General features: G+C 27.5%; 2 protein-coding genes and 1 long non-coding RNA gene across 4 annotated transcripts; 2 read left to right on the top strand and 1 right to left on the bottom strand.

Annotated features, from left to right (window-relative positions):
- The first annotated feature begins 932 nt into the window (after window positions 1-932).
- On the top strand, window positions 933-15,291 carry LOC112685827 (interaptin-like). Its single transcript, XM_025557848.1, has 12 exons — window positions 933-1,009; window positions 3,431-3,550; window positions 3,611-3,699; window positions 9,711-9,959; window positions 10,088-10,580; window positions 10,658-10,789; window positions 12,018-12,545; window positions 12,603-12,730; window positions 12,925-13,065; window positions 13,143-13,258; window positions 13,318-13,426; window positions 15,145-15,291. Exons 2-12 carry the CDS (start codon window positions 3,438-3,440, stop codon window positions 15,264-15,266), a joined length of 2,220 nt encoding a protein of 739 aa, XP_025413633.1. The 5' UTR covers window positions 933-1,009; window positions 3,431-3,437; the 3' UTR covers window positions 15,267-15,291.
- Window positions 15,292-16,397: 1,106 nt separating this feature from the next.
- On the bottom strand, window positions 16,398-18,274 carry LOC112685823. Its single transcript, XR_003148837.1, has 2 exons — window positions 17,697-18,274; window positions 16,398-16,895 (listed from the first exon to the last, which is right to left on the bottom strand). It is a non-coding gene; the product is annotated as an uncharacterized LOC112685823 (long non-coding RNA).
- Window positions 18,275-20,941: 2,667 nt separating this feature from the next.
- LOC112685822 (farnesol dehydrogenase-like) lies at window positions 20,942-24,299 on the top strand. 2 transcript variants are annotated; one of them, XM_025557843.1, is made up of 6 exons: window positions 20,942-21,260; window positions 21,345-21,513; window positions 22,154-22,283; window positions 22,710-22,839; window positions 23,960-24,094; window positions 24,152-24,260. In XM_025557843.1, exons 1-6 carry the CDS (start codon window positions 21,129-21,131, stop codon window positions 24,194-24,196), a joined length of 741 nt encoding a protein of 246 aa, XP_025413628.1. In that variant the 5' UTR covers window positions 20,942-21,128; the 3' UTR covers window positions 24,197-24,260. The 2 variants fall into 2 exon arrangements, with proteins under 2 accessions (XP_025413628.1, XP_025413629.1); XM_025557844.1 differs by having other exon boundaries at window positions 21,115-21,260; window positions 23,960-24,086; window positions 24,152-24,299.
- Window positions 24,300-25,028: the final 729 nt, after the last annotated feature.

Here is a 25,028-nt window from a genome sequence, read left to right as displayed (position 1 = left end):
AAGAAAGATTCAGTAAATTTAAAGAAGAAAAAGATTTAAATAGCTTATTTATTAATCCATTTATTATAGCGACACACGATCTCCAAAAATATAATCCCAATATGCAATTGAAAATTATTGAACTTCAAAGTTCAACAGTTTTAAAAAGCAAATATAAAGAGTCATCTGAGATTATAGAATTTTGGAAAGGCCTACCCGAAGAAGATTTTCCAGAACTACATAATGTAGCGGTGAAATTGGTTTGCAGATTTGGCTCTATATATTTATGTGAAAAAGTTTTTCACGGATGACTTTCATTAAAAAATAAGTATAGAACCAAACTTACAAATTCTCATTCGAAAAATTTAATTCTTTTATCTTAAAGTAAACTTAAACCAAATTATAAAGAGATAATATCTATGAAGCAAATTAAACATACCTAATCATTAAAAAAAAACATTGCAATTGAACTGTAATAAAAATAATACCTATGAAAAAAATCTAAAACTTATATTTATGTAAACATTGTAAACTGTAAATAAATAAGTATTTTTTAAGGCACAATCTCAATTTTGTAAACATTATTTGGTACAATATAAAAAAAGGTTGGTCACCCCTGCTTCAAATAATGTATTGATTAGAAAAAGTATACAATATTTGATGAACTAAATGTAATATTAAACATTAAACAAAAATTGTGTATATACTTGTATGTAACAAACCTCCATTGCTTCCATTTGACATAAATGAATATTTTAAAGATGTCCTAATAAGTTATAGGTAATGTAGTAAATTAGTATTATCATTAATTTTAAAATATTTTAAAAGTATGTATTAATTTACACATTTATAATTTTTATATTTTATATTTTTTATAATTATTTCAGAAAACTGAAAAATAGCTCAACTAACTCTTAATATATTTATTTTACTATATAAAACTTAAATATAATTATAGGTCAAGACATATCATTAAATATTATTTTCGACGAAGATAATTTACGTGACACTATGTACAATACAAAAAAATGTAAGTATTATTAATTGATATAGTATTTGTTCTATATCAATATTGTTTTACCTTCCCCCCACACTTGTTCAGATTTAACAATATAATCAAAGTCACTAGATTATTACTATTTATTTAATATACAATAAATCATTTTACCTAAATATGTATGTAAACTAATGATAGTAAGTTGAGTTATTGCATGTAAATTGAAATAGGTACTAAGACAGGAGCGTAGGTATAGATTATTAATGAAGGGGATTTCAACTTTAAATTATTTAATTACACAAAAAGATATATATAAAAAACAAATTCAACTATAGGAATATTAATAAAAATGCTTATATTATTTTTTAAAATAAAATGTTATATAAGTAAATTTAATTGTTGCCTACGTCGGGTTATTTTGTTTTCATTTTGTAAAGGATCAACCATTACGTCTCCATAAATTTTTAGAAGAGCTAGTCCAGTAAGCTCTTGATCAATGGTGTTTCGTAAATACGTCTTTAAGTGTTTTAATGTAGAAAAGGAAAGTTTTGCATTCGCAGTAGATACAGAAAAAGTAGCTAACATTTTAAGAATAGTATAAACAAGGGAAAAAAAACGGTTTATCACACTTTTCCAATGTTTTGATTGCATTTAACTCTCTTTTAAGCCATCACTTATTTCTTCCCATTTCTTAGTCCATAATTGATACTTACTCAACAGATTTTCAAGTTTTTCATTTAGGAGATATATCTTATGGATTTCTGCCAATTTGTTTTTAGTATTATTCTTATTTTTCTTACATTTTGGCAGTAAGATCTGGAGGTTCTTAATCTTTTCCTGGTGTTTATAAAATCTGGCTGCTAGTTCATTTATCACATGGTCAAGAAATGCATAATAAACATTTATTTTATATTATATTTCGGATGTATCTACAGGATTATTGCTTCGTCCTTTTTGTTTATTAGTGATTCTATATTTTTTTTATAAACATTTTTATAATGTTTAACTAAAAAGTTATTTTTATTTTTGTAGTATTTACATAAAACCTAGCACCTACATACAAATTATTCTAGTTATTATTATTATTATAATTTATTAACTGATTGGAATTTTTGAATTGGGAGGGGGTTCGAACCCCCAAATCCTCCCTTACCTACGCTCCTGTATTAAGGTATTCATAAAAAATGCTCATGTAGTTAACAATGTGTCTCCAATGTGTTAATTAATACTGTGTATTTACTGGATGTAGTTGGAAGAATATGGTTTGAAAGAGATATAATGCATATATATGCAAGGACGAATCCAGCATCTATTTATGATTGGGTTACTAAATAAGATAAATTATATAATATAGCTGATCATAAGGATTAGATCCATCCCCAAAAATAATGTGACAATATTATTCTAACACTGTCAACATTTATTTTTATAATCTATTATATATTTTTTCTAAATTTGTTTTTTTTTTTCAATGGTGGTAGCACTTAACCCCAGAGCTCCTCAAGATCTACCACTGACTAGGTGATAGATGGATAAATAGCACAAATAGGATTGATTTTAATTATTTGCAAAAATAATAGAAGATTTTTATAAATTATATTATATAAGATCATTTTTACTGTAGTTATTTACATACTTGCATAGGCGGCACTGGGGTCATAAGGGGGCAGTTTCCCCCCAAACATTTTTTGGGATGGCAAATGTATACTTTTACCACCCAAAAAAAAAAAAGTTAACGAAAAAACATATTATTTCAATCTTTTATTGATGAACGACGAAAAGTTGAATTTAATTTAAAATAATTAATGATATTCCCTCTGTAATTTTAATTTCTAATGTAAAACAAGAAAATACTTTTTGGAATCCCAAATTAAATTTGAAACTGAGAATATTAGAATTATACTCATGTTAATTGAATAATCGAATATTGATAAAATGATAATAATTGTTATCAAAATTAATACATCTAGAAAGGATGGTTAGTAATTTCTTAACAAGCACTATCAACAAAACCAATCACCGATTAGAGCGTATCGGTTAAATAGTAAGTATAAATAAATAAACGTGGTAAAAGTTAGTATTAGTTTAAAATATCTCCTAATATTTTAGGTTATATTTTAAAATAATTATTCTTTATTTTAGTAAATTAAGTCAAAAAAAGTTTTTTACTGAAGTTAAAATAGATAAAAATGCACTCAAAAAAAAAAAAACAATTAAATCAAGGTTGAAATTTTATTTTAGAAGGATTGGATTATGAAAGTCCATTTTTTTGGGTTATGGTAATTCATTTTTTGCCCCCCCCCCCTAGAATCATCCCCAAGTGCCGCCTAAGCATACTTACTAGACTTCTTTTCTATATACTACTTAAATCTTATAATTATTATCATTGATTATATAAAATTAATTTAACACTATTAAACAGAATATTATTTAAATACAATCGTAATTTTTAAGAATAACTATGAAAAAAAAAAATGTTACTGAAAAACGAACAGTTCGATTTAAAACTCCAATTGAAGAATCATTGGATCTCGATTATTCTGATGATAATATGAAGTTTTTAGGACCAATAAAGTAAGTTAGCCATTAGTTTTTTTTACATAAACTGTATATAAAACCGATTTGAAAATTTAGGTTGAACACACCTTACTCCAGTTCATTATCTAATTTACAAAATTTGCCTCAATTTTCAACAACTAATACTTTTGATCCAAAATATACAGGTAAGATCTTAATGTCTTATTAGATTAAATAATATTTAATTATAAACCAAAATTAATTAATAACTGTACTAATAAAGATTTTATAGTTTTTGGTACAAGTACATAACTAACGTTAAATGAAACTGAAAATTTGTAAACAAAGATTTATCACTTTAATTTGTATAATTTAAGTTTTTTTACATCTTCAAAATAGTTACTCAATTTTGTTTCTACATGGCAAACGTCCGTGAAATTTAGAGTTCAAATTCTGAATGCCGATCTGCAAGCACACCTGTTCGTTTTACATTTTGTCTTGCATTGATGTCGGATACATTCCTGTGTTCTTAAAATACTATTTAGAGTAGCTACCTCCCCTTCTGAAGTGATATTGGGTTTTCTTCGTGACCTAACTAAAACAATAGTTGGATCCAATAAATTTGGTTTTCAAGGATTGATTTCTAATCTTATGCATATATGTTTTAAAAATCCACTTTCAATGTCTACGACTTAAAAAAAAAAAAATTTATTTATTTTTATTACCCATGCGTTTAATACGAAGATGATTAAGGTGCTATAAAAATAATAGTGTAATTTCTCGGTGATTCACGAGTGCGATCTGCATCAGGAATGCTTAGACGTACTGTGGTTTCAACACTAAGAATATCATATTTTCTATGTCATGTTTTAATCATTTTTTTGAGTCTGTTTTTCTACATTGTGAGCAAATGATTGACGCGCATTAAGTATATTTTGTTTTCGTTAATCAACTCAATAAATACTATTAACCCAGATGGTCAATCTGTTGGTTTCCGCCATCCATGTTGCCAACATATCTTCCGCGTCCCAGTTTGTACGTTCTATAGGCCCCTGACTTTGACTATGTCTTCATTTTCCATGTATTATTTTAACATCACCCCATATAGTATGTAATTCGTTAATTACACTATTAACAAAATCTCTCCTGTTATCGATATCAGTCATATCCCCCTGATTTTTTTTGAATACGAACAATATTAACAGTTGGTGGTTGACAATTATGGTTTTTAACATTTTGCCGTTACGAGTTAGTTATTATTCTAATAGTTACATTGTAAAGCTGATCCCATATGACCTGCAACATCATAATCACTAATGCTTTTGTGTAAAAGAACGATGCTTGATTTTGCGAAAATTACCTAATAAACTACGGGAATTATAACAACTGTTAGGCAATGATATAATTTCCTTCGACTATTAGGAATTGTCATCATTTTCTAGGAATTGTTGTAATTTCCTAGATTGTCAACATTTTCGGTAACATTTACAATGGGTCCGAGGGTGAAATCACAGGCTGTTGTCATATGCAAGTATACAAAAAATTATAAAAATATACTCTTTTAAAAGTTTAAAATTACAAATGTTAAACCATTTTTTTTATTTTTAAGTTATTATTGGGCAATTCACCTCTTTTTTCAACAAAAACAAACCTACCACTGAGCTGAAGAAGCTAGTATGGGGTCTTTATAGGAGGAAAGTATAACCGTATCATCAACGTATACGCATATATATATACATATATATACATACATGTTGCTGTAATCGTATTAGCTACTTGGGAAATGTCTGATGTATATATGTTGAATTAATGGGGGGCAAGGTCACTTCCTTGAGCGACTCCGGCTTGTATAGGGTATCATGAGGAAATTGAGTTTCCTTGTCTGACTAAAAATGACCTATTAAATAAGTAGGAACGAATGATTAAATAGTAGGGGGGCTGAAAGAAAAAGTTTTAGCTTGTATAGGAGGCTGATATGCCAAACTCGATCAAACGCCTGAGCTAAGTCTAAAAAGACTCCAGGGCAAAATTCCTTATTTTCGAATAAGGTTGCGATTTTGTCTGTGAATCTATGAATTTGATGTATTGTTGAGTGATTTGTTCTGAATCCGAATTGCGAGTGAGGTATTATCTTATAAGAACTAATTATGGGTCTAATTCTTTTTAGTAAAATTGTTTCAAATACTTTTGCTAGTGTGGAGAGTAGACTTATCGGCCTATAGGAGGTTGTTGAATTTTTAGTTTTCATAGGATTGTGTATCAAGATTATTATAGAGAATTTCCACGTAAAAGGAAAATAAGAAAGTCTTAGCATTGAGTTATAAATGAATGTGAGGAGAAATAGTGTTTTGTTTGGTCGTTTTTTGTTTTGCTTAAATATTTTGTTTCAGATTAGGTCGTAACCCGGCGAATTCCCTACTTTTAATTTATTTATTATATATCGTTTGTAATTGTGTGCTTTGTGGGAAGGGACATAGGCAATGGGCTGTCTGCCAAGAAAGTTTTTTATTTCATCTAGGTGCTCAAGATTGAGGATTATGTTGAAGTGGGGAGTAAAAGTTTTCGAGAAATGGTTTCCGAAAAGGTCAGCTTTATTTTTATCTGAGATGACTAGATGACCGTTTGGGTCGTTTAGAGGAGTATATTGAACTTCAACTTTAAAGATGTTTTTAGTGATTTTCCACAGAGAGCCGTCTTTTGTGTTAAGCGATTGATATTTTTCCTCGAAAAATTTTGATTTGTGTTTTTGTACTTGCTTTTTTATTACGTTGGTTAGATTGTTTAGTATGCATTTATTGGAAGGTAGATTGTGACGTTGCCAACGTGAACGGGTCCTACGCTTTGTTTTTATTAATTCTTGTATGTGGGAGGGAAGAGAGTTTTTGAATAATGAATTTTCCACAGATGTGTTTGTTTTAAATGATGAATTGTATACAGCGGCCTGAATTGAAGATGTGAGATTTTAGACTGCGTCCTTAATTTGTTTATTTGTTCTGAGCGAGATTTTTTAAATTAGTTGAGTTTTGAATATTTTCGGAAAAGAGGTACCAGTTGACTGGTCCTTTTGCTAGAGAAGGTCGCTGAGGGTTTAGAGATATCTGACCGTTTATTTGTAGTAGAACTGGGGTGTGGTCACAAGCTGGATAATCTAGGTTTGTATTGTATAATTTATATGTCTAGGAATTTTGAATAGAAATAGGTCAAGTGTATATGGATGTCTATTACGATGTGATGGCCAATATGTAGGTCCCAGGGGAGATATGTCTTTTGTTTTGAAGGAAGTTTTAGAACATACGTCTCCGAATGTTGATGACACGACATCCCCATTGAGAATGTTTTACATTGAAATCACCTCCAATGAGTGATGTATTACCGACTGAATTTAGAAATTGTTCAACTTGCTGGATACATATTGCAGGTCTTGGAGACAGTTTATTGAGTAAATAGTTGGTTGTAGGAATATGATTTAGAGTGATTTGTACTTTTGCGGTTTGAATGGAATTTATCTGAAGATTAGGCAAGGATTGACAGTGTATTTTTGTGGAAATTATAATAGCGGATCCACCATGGGCGGTTCCGTCGGGATGATCGGCGCGATATACTTTATAACCAGGAAAGAAATTTTTGAAGTTAAGGGTGCAGTGAGTTTCGGAGATTTGTGCAATGTCTATATTTTTTTCGATAAATAAATGTAATAGTTCGGGCTCATCACTTTTGAGTCCATTTGCATTCCAGAGGAATGAATTTAAATTAGTATTTTTGTTTGTCATTTTTTAAAGTTAGTTAGATACTTTGATTACGATTGGAGGAAATATAATTTTTTGACTTTTTTTTTGGTTTATTTATATTGGCTTGTGTTTGATTATTCAATAGGGCCCTTTAAACGAACGCTTTTACTCGCGTGTCATGCATGCAATCAATTGCAACGGATAGGCACGTAGCGCGCTAAGAGTGTGGTAGCAAATTAACGAACACTCCAGGTGCTCGTTCTTTACCTGGTGGTCTAGGAATTAGTGAACGAATAGTTAATTTGAACTATTCACTTTGATGAACTATTCTGAACTGTTTCAGTACCTGTAACTTAACAGTTCACAGTTCGAAAAAAATTGGTAGCATTGTATAAATAAAATAGTTCGCGAACTTTTTAAAAAATTCTCTGTGGTTCGTTGTTCGAAATCCTATAAATGGTAAACAGCTATTTACAATTAGATAAGAAATATTTAATTGCCCATAAGTAGTGTGAACTACTATTGAACTGTGTACTGCTGTACTAATAGTGATAAAATGAATAGTTCATTACCAAACAATATCAGTATGATCAATAAAATTAGTGAATTACGTGAACTTAAGAATAGTTCAACTATTCTTAATAAATATAAGAATATTATATATATATATATATATACAAATATATAATGATACTATTCACTTAAATGAACTGTGAACTAATGAAATAAACTAAATTTTCCATCTCTACTAGGAATATAGGAAAGCGTGGTTGTATAAAGGGTAAAACTGTAACTTTCACGCACGAATGGCGTGGCGTGTGGCGTGTTGAAAATATCAACACTTGCAGTAAATTATCAGATGATGGGTTTTTTATCACAAAAATAATAATTATTATTATTATAAATTATTTTTATTAATTTATTCAGTGGTGCTTAGCTTAATGTTTTTTCTAAATAGTAAGTTTCCTACTCGTATATAGTGATTTTTGATTGCACAAAAAGGAGGACCTAGTACCTATATTATGGAAGTGTAAAAAGTAATAAAATGTACAAACAATATATTAAGAAAAAGCAATTGACAATCGCGTGTGCTGCTACAAGTATTTCAACATCAAAGCTAAGAAAAAAAAGATTGCAATTGGTGAAAAATTGAAAACTGGATAAAGCTTAATTTTGTAATATACCTTTACTCAGTGAAATAAGAGAAAATAACCCAGATGATTTTAGGAATTATCTTAGAATGGATTCTGTATCATTTGATGTTTACCTTGATACCTTAATAATGTATATTGATATCTGGACTATCGGCATCGATGATATACATAAATCGATAACTGCTTTTTAACGATAGTTAATTATCTTTCATTCTTGGCGTGTGGAGAAATCATGTACATGTAATTTAAACAACACTCCAAGATTCAAGAATAAACGCATAGAATACTCGCGATCTAAGTCTGTGGGATAAATTATGTTTAAACATGCACTCTTTCCCGCGAGTTTGGAATGCCACGCCCCAGTGGCGTAGCCAAGGAGGGGATAAGGGGGCTATAGCCCCCACCCATGGGCCGTGTTTATATGTATAGTGTATCTATGTACTAAACTAGTATACTACTATTTTTATTTAAGTATTTTAAATCTTTGGTGTTAACTAAATTTTGACGATTAACGAATAACAGGTGTTTGTCTTTGACGTAGATATTACAGATTACTAATACTTCTAGTTTTTACCATGATTATCACTATCATATCCTTTTTATATCCTCTCTTGCCTTACTTATCCAAAAAAGTGATTAGCCCCTCCCATTTAAACATCCTGGCGCGTAGCCTGCGTACACTGCCACGTTCCAATCGCGCTAGAAAAAAGCGTTCGTCTAAACGGCACTATTGTGTGTATTAATATACGATATATTGCGATAGTGTGAATCGATGTAATTAAGTTAATAGGCTGCCACCGGCTGATTATCGAGGAGCTCGAAATCAACAATAATTTATATCTCGGTTTTGTTATTTAATTAGCAATTATAACTATCAATATTTTTTATTCTGCAGGGTTAGGTGGTTTAAATAAAATTCTGTATGCTGATGGAAATGTTCAGGACAGCTTTCTGGTTTTTTTTGGTACCATGAACGGCTCCGTAGGTATTTTTGTTGCAGAGAAAGAGTAAAAATATAGGGCACAAACTGAACAGCATTAAAACACCTGCGTTTTATACTACTGATATGCGGTTAGAAAAAAAAAATAAAAATTTAAAAAAAAAACCATTCAAAATTATCAAAGTTACCTCATTTTACAGTACTTTTATATAAATAAAATAATTGTAATAATTGTATTACAAAATATCGTATGTTTAATATTGCTTAAATAATAATAAATAATTAAATAATAAATAAATAAATAATTATCTAATAATTAATGAGATATTAGTACAACAAAATTGTACGTTTCATATTAAACTAAATTTTATGTCAAGGATTATTATTTTTTTAAGGGAGACGAAGCGTACTTTCAAAATACAATAAATTACCAAACAAAGATAAATCATCCAAGAAATTTGGTTTAGAAGAAAATATTAAAGCAATAAATAATTTTTCCTCTATCAATGTTAACCATAATACGCGCAAAGAAAATTTAAAAAAGATCGATATAACTTTGACAGAATCTTCTGACCGATCAGATAGTACTTCATCTGAAATTCGCAGTGAAAATGAAATTAGTGACAATGAAGATGAAGAAAATGGTAATATATTGTTATACGCTTTTTATATACATAAATTCCTTATATTATCTTTTCTTATATATATGAACAATTATGTATTTATAATTAATTACACAAATTTTAAATGTTATATTGGTTCAATTAAATAGAACTAAAAGAAAAGGATAATGTTAAAACAATTCAAACAAATAAACAATCTAAAAGAAATAATGATGATGTTAGATCGGCGACCAATAATTTCAAGGATACTATAGGAACTACACAATTATATAATACTAAAAAGGATGATTTAGTTAGCGACAGTGGGAATTCTACTGGAAAAGATTCTAAAATAATGCAGTCGTCAAATGCAACTAATAGTTTTTCTGCTATTAAAAGTAAAATGGCTGAAATAAATCAACAATTTCCATTAAACCAAAATACTAATGAAACAAAATTATTAAAGATAAAATCAATAGAAAATTATGAAGATGATAATGATATAAAATCCAGTAGCATAAAGTTTGAGTCAACAAATTACTTGAATGATAAAAATCAAACATTCTTGGATATTGCACAGATTAAAATTTTGATTGAAAATCATTACGATTTATTACAAAATAAAATGGAAGATACAATCAAAACAAAGGAAAATATATTTAGGTAAAAAAATATTATTTAATTAAACTTAAATCACAATTAACATATATGTTTAATTATTATTATTTACAATTATGTAGGGAAGACTTAACTAAAAAAATGGATGATGTTATAAGTAAGCAAAATTATAATTTTGAAAAACGGATTGAATGTTGGCACAATGAAATTTTTACTAAAAATGAGTTAGAATTAAAGAATCTAATGAAAAATATGTAAGTATTTAAAAAATTAAAAAATTAATTAATTTTTAAATTAACGATTGAATATTAATACAAATCAAGTTTATTTTTTTTTAGAGATCTTTTAATTTAGTTGTATTTGATATTCTAGTTCTAATTATTAATTTATCTTCAGAAACTATAATTTTTGTTTTGTGTGCTTTTTAACTCCAGTAGACTGTGAATTAAAAATTAATGTATGCATAGGTATTATTTACCCTAGTCGATCATCAGTTTAAATATGTTTTTGTTACTAATTTAACATAATATATAATTGTACCCTAACATTAATTGAAACATAACAATTAACATGAAATTTCAATTTAAATAATTTTAGCTATTAAACTGTATATATGTAATATCTTTTTAACTCATACCTACTAGGTACTTTGTAAGATAATTTTTATCAGATCATTTGATGATAGATTAAAATCGTTCAATAAGTAGAGTAAACAATTATTATTAAGATTATTTTGTCAGTATATTTAAAATACGCTATAAATATAATTAAAATGAAAATTTGTTTTTGGTTTAAGTCACACCAATGTAATATAATATTTAATAAAATTTACTTATTAGGTTTCTATTTCTATACACCACAGAATAAACTAAAGTTTAGCTTTATTGTGTAACTATTAGTGATGGGTACTACGAACTATTCTATAGTCCAGCACAATCGAATTATTCGATAATTTTCAAAATATTTGATTCTTCTGAATTATTCAGTAAAATTTGAATTAAACTTGAATTAACTTAAAAAATGCTTATTTTATTTTGAGATACCTAATCGGTGATTAGGTATTTAATGTGATAACTGATTACTGATAAGAAAAACTAACAAAAAAAAAGTTTTAATCAGTGATTAGGTATCTAATGTGATAACTGATTACTGATAAGAAAAACTATCAAAAACGTTTTTGTCTGCTAAGTCGATACTGAAAGGAAATACAGTTGATGTATATTTATATTTACAAACGGGCATTGTTGGGTTGGACTTTGAAAAAAAAATTTCAAACGGGCCTGGTCGGACTAGACTTAAAAAAAATAAAATTTGAACCGGGCCTGGATAACGATAATTTATAAGTTAGGCCGGATCGGGCCGTAAAAAAAACGGACCGTGCTGATCTCTAGTGCCCATCACTAGTAATTATACTGTTCTTATCATGTACCTGTTAATTTTATGCTTAAAGTATTCACATTTTTGAAATTTTATATTTTCTAGACAAGAAAAAACTGAACACTTTTTAATTGAAAAATGTGACCCAAAATATGTTCAAAATATTTCAAACTCTGAACAAATGTGTGCAGAAAACTTAATTAAATTTCAAAAAGATTTAGATGTTTATTCAGAAGTATTTAAAAAACAGATACAATCAGAAATTGATGTGATATCCGACAAATTAAAAAAAGAGTACAGTATAAATTCTGAAATTATAACTGATAGTTTAAAACAAGGATTAGAGTCATATAAAAATGTTGAGATGGAAAATATAAAACGATATTTTGAACATACTATTGAAAATATCAAACGTGATACAGATAATGATATTCATCAATTAAAACTAGAATTAAAAGAAAAACTTAAAAGTATTTCTAAAGACTTTTTAAATAATGTTGCACAGCAATTGGATTTGGTGTTACAAGAAGAAATCAATATAGTAAAAAAGCGGGTTCATGAAAATAGCTTATACAATGTTAATACTGAAACATTCAATCATAAACCACTATCTAAACAATATTTGAATTCAAAGTAAATAAAATAAAATTTAATGCTTATTCTATACTTAGTTTTATTATATAATTTTAGATGTACAACTGTAGACATACATAAGGTTAATTATAACTCCTTAATAAATACCATTCAACATTGTTCAAATGAATTAAATGATGCTCTTAAATTGATAAATAAAATGTCAACAAATGAATGCACTTCAGGTAAATGTATTAAATTTACAACACTATAAATTAATATTTTTGAAATTATGATATGTAAATGCTTAAATTATCCTTTACTCTATTTTATTTTTAATAAATTTTAATTTCATAATTTTTGAGATATTACAACACCATGTGAACAATTTAAATATTCTTATATTTAATCATATTTATTTTAATAATTTTATATTCAGAACATAATATAGATTTATATCCCAAGAAATGTACAGTTTCGTGTCAAACTGAAAATATAGTAATTTCCCATAAAAAACCAAACTTCCATGAATATGGTTATCCAGAGTCATCAAATACACCTTTATTTCATAATTCATATGGTTAGTTATTTTATTAAATTAATATTAAATTAAATATATTGAATAATAAATAAAAAATAAAAAATATTATTTTTAAGATACTTACACAAATTATACAAACTATTGGAATAAGGCAAAAATATATGAAGATTTATATTCAAATAGTATGCCAAAATATTCACAAGTATTTAACTCATTAGATATTTTATGTCAGGTATTAATTTTGCTTGTGTTGTTTATTGACTATTAATTTTATTGGTGTACTATTTTTAGGAAGAATTGAAAGTGAATGCAGCAGAACAAAATATATGTAATTTAATTGATACATTTAACAACCATTTAAAACATCCAAATGTTTATCATATTCCAAATAACAATAATAGTAAGATTTTAATCATACTAAGTATATTACTCGTATTATAATAAGTAAAATTTAAGCCTGTTACTATAGGGTTGACAAATATTTATAAGGCAAAACCGGGACAATACATACACAATGTTGAGTAATATATTTTTTATACAACTTTTAATATATTGAAAGGATCAGTGGTGTATACAAGGGGGGGATGTGAAGATCGGATCTCCCTCTAGGCCTTTTTATAATGTTATAAAATGTCTTTAGTGTGAGGGCGTTTGAAACGTACTTTAAAAAAAAAATTTGTAAAATATAATATATTATATATTTATATGTGTAAATTATAAATTATGTTTTTATTATATATTGTTAATCGATTAAGTATTAAAAATGCACTTGATATAAAATGGTCGAATTTAAACAATACCACATTTCCTCTAAACGTCCAAACCGGGACATATGGACGTCCCGAAAACATTTTTCGGGATACCGGGACGCGAAGGCTAAAACCGGTGTCAATTCCGTTTTTTCGGGATGTATGGCAACCCTAGTTACATATCATTATAAACATTATTCATGTTCATTAAAATTATTTGAGTTTTCTATTACTTTTTCAATATTTAATGCAGTAGGTTATTTTTATTTTTAAAAAAAGGTTGAATTTAAACTAGAAAAATCAATATATACTCACTAAAATTTGATAACCAGCATTCGGATTTTATAGCATTGAAATGTACTGAAATAAATATGCACTTTAATATGACCAAAAAATTTTAAAATATGCCCTAAAAACATATAAAATAGCAAAAAAAAAAAGATATGTAAATCGAAATTTGATTAAATGTATTATATTTTACTGACAGTTTATTTTATTTTTTGAATTAATATTAATAATATAATCATAGGAATTAATATATTTATAAGAAAAATAAAAATAAATTACCTTCTTCAGTTAAAAATTTAAAAAACTGTGACAAAAATAAAAATGTAAGAATTTTTTTTATTACACATAAATTAATACTACTTTTTATTTTATACAAATCATATTTAAGAAAAATACAAAAAAACATTTAATTATTATACATATTAGAAAAAAAAGTACCAAAAAATTAAAATTAGTAGTAAAAATCTAATATGTATAAGTTTATGTCTAGTATATAAGTTCTAAAATAGCATAATTTAATTTAATTTTTCAAGCCCAGATACACAGAATAAATTTATTTCTCACTGATTATTTTATCTGTATCTTATATTATATAATATAATAATTAAATCTATACCAATTAACAAAGGCTATAAAATCTGAACCCTAGTAGTAATAGATAAATAAAGTATATTACGTATTGTACCCAGCGGCGGATTAACCTACCGGGATACCGGAAAAGTTCTCGGTAGGCCGGTAGTCATATCACAACACTAGGCCAATGTACTTGGATTAAAAATTATTTTATAAAATAATGTATTAAGTATATTGTATTTAATTGTAAGATTGTGATAAAAACCTAGTGTAAACGTGATGTAAACAGTTCTATGAGGATTTAATCCATGAATAAAGAAGACTTTTATGGAAAATTATTATTATTGGATGGTGGGCCGATCATACAGTAATTTCCCGAGCCGAAATTTTTAGCCAATCCGTCGCTTATTGTACCTATAAATCATAAATATTAGTTATGTTTATAAACTAAACATATCTGCCTGCACAAAATACCAAATTATTTTAATCATTATTATTATTTTTTTAGTATATCAAAACAAGTTCACCAGTATTTATCACCCACTTACTTCAAAACAAATAGCATACAACCGGACAAAGCATTTAAGAGAATGGCTTCACAATACAGACTTGAATAATAAATACAAATGAATAAATTTATTAAACTATTATAAATTTATATTAATTATTTTAATAATTTATGTTATTTCTAAAGTTTAAAACATAAGTAAAAACTTATAAGCAATAATATAATATAACACATATAACTAATACAATAGAAATGTCCATTATTTTTATTTATTAATTTAAATAAGATGAGTTGATACAAAAATATTTGTACTTATAGTTGAATTTACATCTAAACATTAAAAATATATTTTTATCTCCATTAGAAATGTACTTAAACTGTATATTATAAATTACCAATAAATAATTTTGAAATTAAGAGGATCCCACACCACCAAAAAACATGTATGAAAACGTGTTTACGCATTTCAATATTACGGCTTACTGAGTAGTTTTAGAGAAAAAACTTAATACAAAAGTTGTAGAGAACAATATTTTGGATATAATGACATAGCCTTTTTTTTTAAATCATCCCTAGAAAAAAAGTTACAAGCATTTGAAAAAGTAAAAAATTGGTTTTTTTGTTTTGATTATAGTTTGTTAAATACTGAATGTATAAAAAAACAGATGTCATTATCTCCAAAATCTTATTCTCTACAACTTTTGTATTAGGGTTTTTGCTCTAAAATCACTCAGTGAGCCAAGTTTTTGAATCTAAAAATTCTTAAAACTAAGATTTTACGCAAAAATAAAATTATATTACGGCCGATGTGTGCTGCTCTCATTTCTAGCGGCAACTTTATTAGTCCCCTCTTTACTACGACTCGCGACCTTTGCATCGACAGCCGGCAAAAACCGGTCTGTTATCGGCGTTCCGTAGATCGAAGCCCACAACTAATTATAACTTATAGCTAAATAATGTATTTTCATAAGATGAAAACAATAAATGATATTATGTTAATCAATATAATACATATTATTATTTTTGGTGGGCAATAGCTTATATAATAGCGGCAAACCGCCGAATTCTGACGTGCTTAAAAACTGTTTTTTTATTATAAAATATATTTTTGTTTACAAAAATAACCTTCATAAAAATTATAGAGTATACTGAAACTTAGTAAAGAGTATAGAGCAATTTATTAGGACTCGATTCTAGATATACAGGGTGGGGCGTGGTTACTTCCTTATTTTAAAAAATCATAACACAAAAAGTATTGGCAATATTGATTTAATTATTTTTTCTGTGTATAGAAGTATATTTAAAGTTTTATTTTATTTGGTTTTAAAAACGACATCTCGAAGGTGGCTACCGTTCTCATCAATGCACTGAGATAGTCGGAATTTGAAATTGTTGTCCACTTTTTCCAGCATATCTGTGCTTATGACGGCGATAGCAGCACGTATATTGTTTTTGAGATGACGAAGGGTCCTTGGACGATCAGTGTATACCAACGATTTAAGGTAGCCCCATGGGAAAAAATCACATGGGGCTAAATCTGGCGATCGTGCTGGCCACTGAAGATCACCTCTAAGAGAGATGAGCCGTTCGGGGAAATGTTCACGCAAAACATTCATTGATCTTCTTGCCGTGTGAGCTGTGGCGACTAGAAATCCTTAAAGCAGCCGAAGTTTGTGTGCAGATCGCCTAGGGGATTTCAAAATCGCCGCTTGTTTTCTATCAATGTAATCAATTTAAAATATTTTTAGAATCTGAAAATTGTTAAATTATTTAAATTATTTGGGCATTAGTAATTAAAATAGTCATACGAATTATAGATAATGATGGTTGTTCATAAATTAATAAACTGCGCTTCCTAATGAACTTTTGACGGTGGCAAAAATATATATAATTTGTATAGTTTACATTTTTACAATTTTTTAACTACTAACGGCGGTAACGTTTTATTTTTGTTCTTCAGTATATAATTATATAAGGATTTTGTGAATACCGTTAGTGAAATATTCTTATAAATTGATATAAAAATGTGCTATGTTCTGTAAGCATTAAATCATCAGATAGGTAATAGTTATATTTTTTTTTTTTCATTCGGAATGTCTTATTTATAACTCTAAAAGTAAAAATGTGTTAAACATTGTTTAAAATATATTATAATAATGATTTTATAATCTACATGTTGGTGAAGACAGTTAGGCTAGCAATAATCAGGGCCGTGGAGAGCGAGTAAGGGTCCCAGGGAAAAATTAATCCAGGCGCTTCTCGCATGAGGTATTTAACTTGCCACTGACATCCAATGACATTTTTTAAAATGTGTATACTAAATATAGGGGGGATAGATAGTTTTTTTTGTTACAGGGAAATGTTTTAATGGGGCCACCAAAATGAAAAAAAAAATTTGCTCGATTTAGTCGCACAACACATTCAATATAATACGATTTAAAAATAGAACATTACAAAAAGATACAGAAGTATCTTATAGTACAAAATATAATACAAGTCATAATTTATTAATATTTTATTTTAATACAAGAAAAGATTTTTTAACACTTTACTTTTGATAGCCGCTTTGTCAATTATTTCATCCGCGTCAACTCCATTTAACAATACTCAGTACTCATGAGCATAAAACTTTCCAAACGGTCTTGTGACAATGTACTTCTCAAATATGATTGGACGTATTTTAGTTTAGAAAAATCTCGCTCGCAACTTACTTGAGTAACGGATAGAGAAAGTAGTAATTTGTAGCAAATATAAAGGGCAGGATAGGCGTTAGTATACAAATTGTATTATGACCGAGACGTAGTGAACTTGGTCAGGCTCCGGGCCCCGAATATTAAAAATATTGCGGCAAAATATGATGTACTATACACGTATACGCGTATATGCATTTTATGGTTCATAGTACTTGATGAAGATTCATGAAATAATAATTTGCGATCCCGAACTAGCGCTCGTCAGACCGGCGCGCGGTCGCCGGCTACGAATGATGGACGTGTCGACATATGCGCTCACGTGCTTGCGCTTCTTGAAAATACCTAATAGCGCGTTCTATCGGTCGTTGTATACGTTTTATTTTTGGTGTGGTGTCCTCTACAGTGGCGTATTTTCAAATTTTTTGTGGGGAGGGGGTCTAAATATTAAGTACCTATAAGTTTATAATATAAAAAAAACACATACGAGTTATGATGTAAATATGTAATAACTATATTATTTATATTAAATTATGTATATTTCACTACTATTATGATTTATTAATACAAATTAATAATCAGCGTACCTACTAATATAATCATATAATAATTATTATTATGTTACGTCGTTATCGTCGTCGGACTCGTTTTCGTCGTAATTGTCGTCGTCGAACGGCGACGATGCGACAAAAATAACCAAAAGTTAAACCAAAGTAAAAACCCATAATATAAAATTAATTTTCTCTTTCTCGGTACCTACATACCAAGTGTTTTTGACTTTTTAAATTTTTTTCTGGGGGGGTCGAGACCCGGGGAATCTCCTCCCTAAATACGCCACTGGTCCTCTAAGTAATATACATATTTAATTATTATATTTATTAATTCATATTTTAATTATATTTAATTTAATTAAATTAATTTATTAATAATTTAAAAAAAAAAACTATTGCTACTGAAATAAACATAAACATCGGAATATGCCATAATTAACATAGTTAATTTTACTGTATATATTGATTAAGTTAGAAATATATGTTAATATAATCTACTGTGATTTATACTAGTCAGTGACGTAACTAGAAATTATTTAAAGTGGGGTCTAACAATTTTATTAGGTAATTTGTTCTCTAAATATAATCATAGTAAAGGATAATCATTGGGGAAGACAAGATTGTGCATTTGCCTTCCCTCTCTTCTCTAAAAAAATAATATTAACATAAAATTGAATAAGTGTTACAAGACCAAGACTTTAATCAACCATAATCTTAGTCTAGGTCTTGGTTTGCTCATTACTAATACAATGTACCACATCTACAACTTAAACATGTATAAATTAGGATTGGCTAATTATATAATTGTAATTAAGTATCCCTTTGCCTTTCTGCCATCACTTATACAGCCAGAGCCATCCTAAGGATTTGTAGGACTTGGGGCAAATTAATTTGGAGGCCTCTCAATCATTACAATAATATAGGTAAGATCAGGGGCAGAATTAAGGGGAGGGAGACGGGGTTTCATCCCCGGATGTAAAATTGTAGAGGGTTTAATTTTTGTAGAAAATAATAGTTGAACTACTATTGACAGCTAGTTTGATATTTTTGATTTTGTTACTGATAATGCGTTTAAAATTTTATAAGTATGGTTGTATGCTAATTATTAGAAAAAAAATTGTAGGGAAGGGTATTTTATTCTTGGTCTATGATAGGGCGCAATTTTAACATTTTCCCTTGGCGTAAAAATTCCTAGTTCCGCCCCTGGGTACGAGTATGTTGCAAAAGTACACACCATGTTTGTGAAATGTAGGTAAATATAATTTTCCAAGCCTTCATTTAAGTGCATCGATACAACAATTTACATTTTTAACAACTTCTCAACAATGTATTACCAGTCACTACATTTAATAGTCATAGAAAAAGGCCTTGGATGTTTTGGATATTGTTCCGTCGATATTTGCGTTAACAAATTTCTACGTAAATTTGAGTAAAATATATTATTCTTCACAGTTAAAATTATAACTAGGTATTTAGAAATTAGAATAACTGAAAAATTAGCCTGTTTAATAGCACTTGAATATAAATTTAAGTTAAATTTTATTTAGTTAAATTTAATAATATTTCATAAACAAAAATAGTTTATAAATAATTATTATATATTATAATATATTAATTTCGATAATCTCTAATGGGTAACAACGAGTATATCTAATCAATCCGGACTATAAGGGGACACTTTTAAATTTTCCTAGTCTGGGATCTGTGGTAAAATGATCCTGTTGCCTCCCTCCCAGCAATAGTCCTGTATCCATCAAACTAAAATATATTTATAATTTGATTTGTTAAAAATAGAGCCAGTATCATTATTATCAGCCGATGAAAATTAAATATTTGATTATGAGCTTATTTTAGAGTAATTAGTTTTGCTGGCCGTTAGTCCTCTTCTTTGAAGAAATGAAATATTTACATACAGTTCAGTATCCAGAAATGTTACTGGAATTCAACACCCCTTCACAGATAAATTTTAATTGTTAGAATATCAAGTATGTTCTGAATTATGATTTAAATATATAATCAGAATAAGTGCTGTTGTTGCAAAATTCTTTCTACATAGTGTGAATTTACATATATTAATTATTATTTTACCAAATAATTAGAAATAAAAATATTGAAAAAAAAAGTGTACTTAAATCAAAAAATATAAAACACTTGGAAAAAGTCCCGACTTTGGTACGGTGACGCTGCACAAAATACCAAGTCATAAGGCCATAAATATAAGATATAAGACTGGACGCCAGTACAAATTCATACACTTTTTTAAATAAAATAAATATATGCATGATCAGTACTTGTTTTTAGTATCATCGACACTAATTGATTATGTTTATACGGGAGTGGGATTTAAAATTTACTTTCATTCATTACGTAGGTAGGTACACGTACAAGCTATTTAGTTCATCAAGTTATTTACACTTAAAATATGTGATGAAGAGTAGAAAAGTTATTTAAGATATTACTTAATAGAAGGGCGTATTGCCTATGCGTTTAACTTTAAACGATTCTTAAAAAATACTTAGTCGTTATGTAATCAACAATAAAAAGAAAGGCGATACTCCTTCCAGTTACTCAACAGTATAAACACTATGTGTTAACTCACGTAATAATCAAACCAATCAATGTTTAGTTACATATCTCTATACCACGACAATTAAACGTTCCATACATACTTATACATTTACACAGCTAAGTTCATTTTAAATAATTTTTTATTTCAATAAATTAAAAGACATTTTTTTTAAATATGGAAAGGTGGATTAATAGAGTGGCAATTGTAACTGGTGCAAGTGGCGGAATAGGAAAAGCTATAACAATAGCTCTGTTAAAAAGTGGCATGGTTGTTGTAGGTATTGCTAGAAGAGAAGATCTTTTGGTGGTAAGCGCCCACATTTATAATACAATAGTTTCGCAATTATCTAAACGGATTATATTAATATTTGTTGTATTTATTAAATCTTAGAAATTAAAAAACGAAGTTTCCAATCTTCATGGTAAATTTTATTATAAATCATTCAATGTAAGAAATGAACAAGATATAATCGAATGTGTTCAATGGACTATAAAAATCTGCGGGAGTGTGGATGTTTTGGTAAACAATGTAGGAAATTTTGACTTGGCTGGATTAATTGGTAATTAAAAAATAGTTATGAAAAATTCACTTTCTAGGCTATATTTACTATAAATAAAAAAAAAAATTATTAGATTTAACTATTGAAGAAACAAATAGTACCTAGGTATTAAAATATTTGGCTGAGAAAAAATATGTTTTATTAATTTACTTGGATTTCTAATAATCCACTCAGGATTTATAGGAACTCATTATATACCTAACCTGGTCTTGGCAAATCATATGTGTGAAGCATAATATATAATAATATAGATTAACTTGGTAGCATGATCCGAACAGACTGACAGGAGACCTTATTTTGGTCTTGAATTTCAAAGAAATGTATTTTCAGTTTAAGAATTTTTTAATTTTCGTCAGCCAATATACAATATGCTGTTTCCAAAACATTTTTTGGCTATTAATTTTCAAAAATACTGTTTTAATTTTTTGTAATTAAATTAATTAATTCTAATTGAAAATACACTCAGAAAAAGGGTCTGAAACTTAAAAGAAAAAGTTAATACCGCTCTGAGTTTTCAATTTGTTAATAGTATGTATAGTTTTTTGATAAAAATACAGTTTTAACAGATTTTATGCATATGTCTTGTTGGTAATTAATTATTTAAAAATAAAATAGTATTAAATAATAATTAATATTCCAGATGAAACTATGGAGCATGCTAAAATGATCATGGAAACAAACTATTTAAGTGGATGTATTTTCACTAAAGAAGTTATAAAAGCAATGAAATCAAAAGGTATTGATGATGGACATATTATCAATATAAATAGGTAGGTATTCAAACTATATTAGTATACATTAAATACATGTTTACAAATTTATGTATTTGCATTTAATTCGTGCTTTACTCAAGCTTTCCAACATTGCCAATTATTTATATTTGTATGCGGTTAGTCAATAATGTAAGATTTGTTTGTATATAGATAATTGGTATTCCTTAAACTTGATATATTTTCTTTAATTGGTTCTTTAAAATATAAGAAATCATGGATTAGTAATTAATTATGGTATTTTCGAAACTTTGTTATTGCCTAAATTTATGAATCTAAAGAAGCCACTTATTAGATTCAGTATAAAATTATAATCATTAGAATTTTACAATGATTATACTTACAAAAACTCAAAAAAGTATTTATAAATGCTAGGTAGTTTATAAGATATGTTATAAAATTTAAAATAATTAATTTGCAATATAGTGTAGCGGGTCACTATAGATCTGAACCAACAAAAGCTCTCATACACAATGCTAGCAAACACTGTATTACGTTAACAACTGATACCATTAGAAGAATGTTAGTTCAAGACGGAAGTAAAATTAAAATAACAGTGAGTCCCTTATATATATATGTTACAGGCAAAGTATACAATTTAGGCATTTTATACATTGTCCAGACAGTATATAAAATGCCCTTCGTATATTGGGCAATATAGATAACAGATGATATTATTGATTAATTCATCTCAGTAGATATAAATTACACCACCAATCCTTTCTTGGCTGTGCTTCCTTTTCTTTTACATGATTCGCAACTATTTAAGTATAGCATAATCATATCTCTGGTGATATTTTTATATTTTCTATTTACCTCGTGTTCCATCCTGTTTCATCAACCATGTCCAATCGATAAATGAACCTTATGTATAACATCAAATAACTCTTCATTATGTACATAATATTTAATTTTGTTGTTTTCAGATACTGGTACAATTAACTTATTAACATCAGAAACTTTTAACACGTCATATTTTTTTAAAAGTTTATAATCATTCGGTTCCTTTTTCTTTGAATTGTTTTTTAATTGATTTTTATGTAAAATTAACTGATCAAATTTTAACTTGGTAAAAGATGAAGTATTTAAATCTTTTTTTTTTTTTAACAAATTGTTTAAATTTTCATTTAACTTTTCCATATTCGAATAAGTAGTTACGTACGCACTGAATAAATTAATCTGCACTATACAAACGATTCACGGTTACTAAATAGTTCATTTTTGAGAATAGGTAAAAGGCCGACTGCACGATAATCACTACAATTTAATATAACTTATAAATCAGTAAATATAGTAATAATATATTATGTCGCGTACACGCGTATATTTGGACAAGCGGACATTCCCATTGTAAAAATACGATAAGAACACACAATCTAATTACACATAATAATTTAACTTTATTATAACAATATTTTACGATTTATCATATTCATTAAATCATATCATTCCTTATCTATATTGCCCAATATACGAAGGGCATTTTGTATACTGTCCTTACAATGTATAAAATGCCCGGGCACTGTATACTTTGCCCATAACATATATATATATATATATATATATAAACAAATTTAATGTAATTTCTTAATACATTTATTTAAAATGTACTGCCACGGTTGTTTAAATAATTAATAACTAAATAATTAATATGTATGATTATTGATTTAATCTAGAGTTTAAGTCCTGGTTTAACTTTAACTGAGCATACAAAATCATTTCTGGCGTCAAAGCCCGAAATTACATTTGTAAGAGCTGAAGATGTTGCCAATGCTGCATTATACATTTTAGGCACACCACCAAGTATTCAAGTAAATATACATCATTTTGATTAAATTAACTGAAATGTTTGATTTAATTTATTTTAGGTATGCGAGTTAACAATAAGATCTGTTGGAGAAACTATATATTAATATTGAAAATATATAATTATTTATTATAATAATATACACTTCAATAAAACAAAAAATATCATAATTTTTTTTATCTCATAAATTAAGCAATGTTAACCATAGAATAAATTAATCTATTCAGTATGTATTATATATAATTAATTTAGAAGTAATAAATCTTTATGATTTCAATAATTGAAAACAAGACTCCAAATGTTTTTATTCATATGTTGCTTAATTCGATTTATATTTATCAGTAAATTATATAATAAACATGCAAGGTTTTTAAGGATCAGACATTGTATACTAAATTAGTTGTCAGCTTTGTTTCCTGTCTTTCAATTATTCCAGTTGAACAGACTTGAGAAGTGCATATGTGATCAGTAGCTTATATTAGAGTATGTTGAGAAAAACTAAAATTTTTCTTCTAGTAGCTATCTGTATCAGAAACTTGTAATACTATATTCATTGATGCTTAAGATGTAGATCGACCGATCTATACATTTGGAACTGTCACAATTCTCATAAAATTACTAAGAAAAATTAATGTCACCTTCTTAGTTAATTTATTTTTTTTCTAAAAAATGTATGATAGGTATGGTACATTGTATATAAATGTGAATAATAAAAAAATTTAATTAAAATGACACTGCAATGTTAGCCAAATAATTTTTATTTATTTTTTCTTCTTGGAATAGACAGTGTATATTTCCTTTCTTCTGAGATTGCAAAAACATGAAAAGTGTAAGCATATATCTATAAGGATCTAAAATTATAATTCTATATATTATTAAAATAGAGTGGAGTAGGATAATAATTAAAAAAAATAATTGTAAAATTTAATTTAAAAAAA

Source organism: Sipha flava, unplaced genomic scaffold, assembly GCF_003268045.1.
Source record: "Sipha flava isolate LNK unplaced genomic scaffold, YSA_version1 293_pilon_pilon, whole genome shotgun sequence".
NCBI classification, from domain to species: Eukaryota; Metazoa; Arthropoda; class Insecta; order Hemiptera; family Aphididae; genus Sipha; species Sipha flava.
Note: the sequence above shows the minus strand (reverse complement) of the source record. Positions and strands in the feature narration are given on the sequence as shown.

Bases quoted from the DNA above. Each gene is read 5' to 3' on its own strand.
- LOC112685827 (XM_025557848.1), top strand. From the start codon at position 3,438: ATGAAAAAAAAAAATGTTACTGAAAAACGAACAGTTCGATTTAAAACT. The intron at 10,790-12,017 runs GTAAGTATTTAA...TATATTTTCTAG, and splicing joins AAGAATCTAATGAAAAATAT to ACAAGAAAAAACTGAACACT. The intron at 13,427-15,144 runs GTAAGATTTTAA...TTATTTTTTTAG, and splicing joins TATTCCAAATAACAATAATA to TATATCAAAACAAGTTCACC.
- LOC112685822 (XM_025557844.1), top strand. From the start codon at position 21,129: ATGGAAAGGTGGATTAATAGAGTGGCAATTGTAACTGGTGCAAGTGGC. The intron at 21,261-21,344 runs GTAAGCGCCCAC...ATTAAATCTTAG, and splicing joins GAAGAGAAGATCTTTTGGTG to AAATTAAAAAACGAAGTTTC. The intron at 22,840-23,959 runs GTGAGTCCCTTA...GATTTAATCTAG, and splicing joins GAAGTAAAATTAAAATAACA to AGTTTAAGTCCTGGTTTAAC.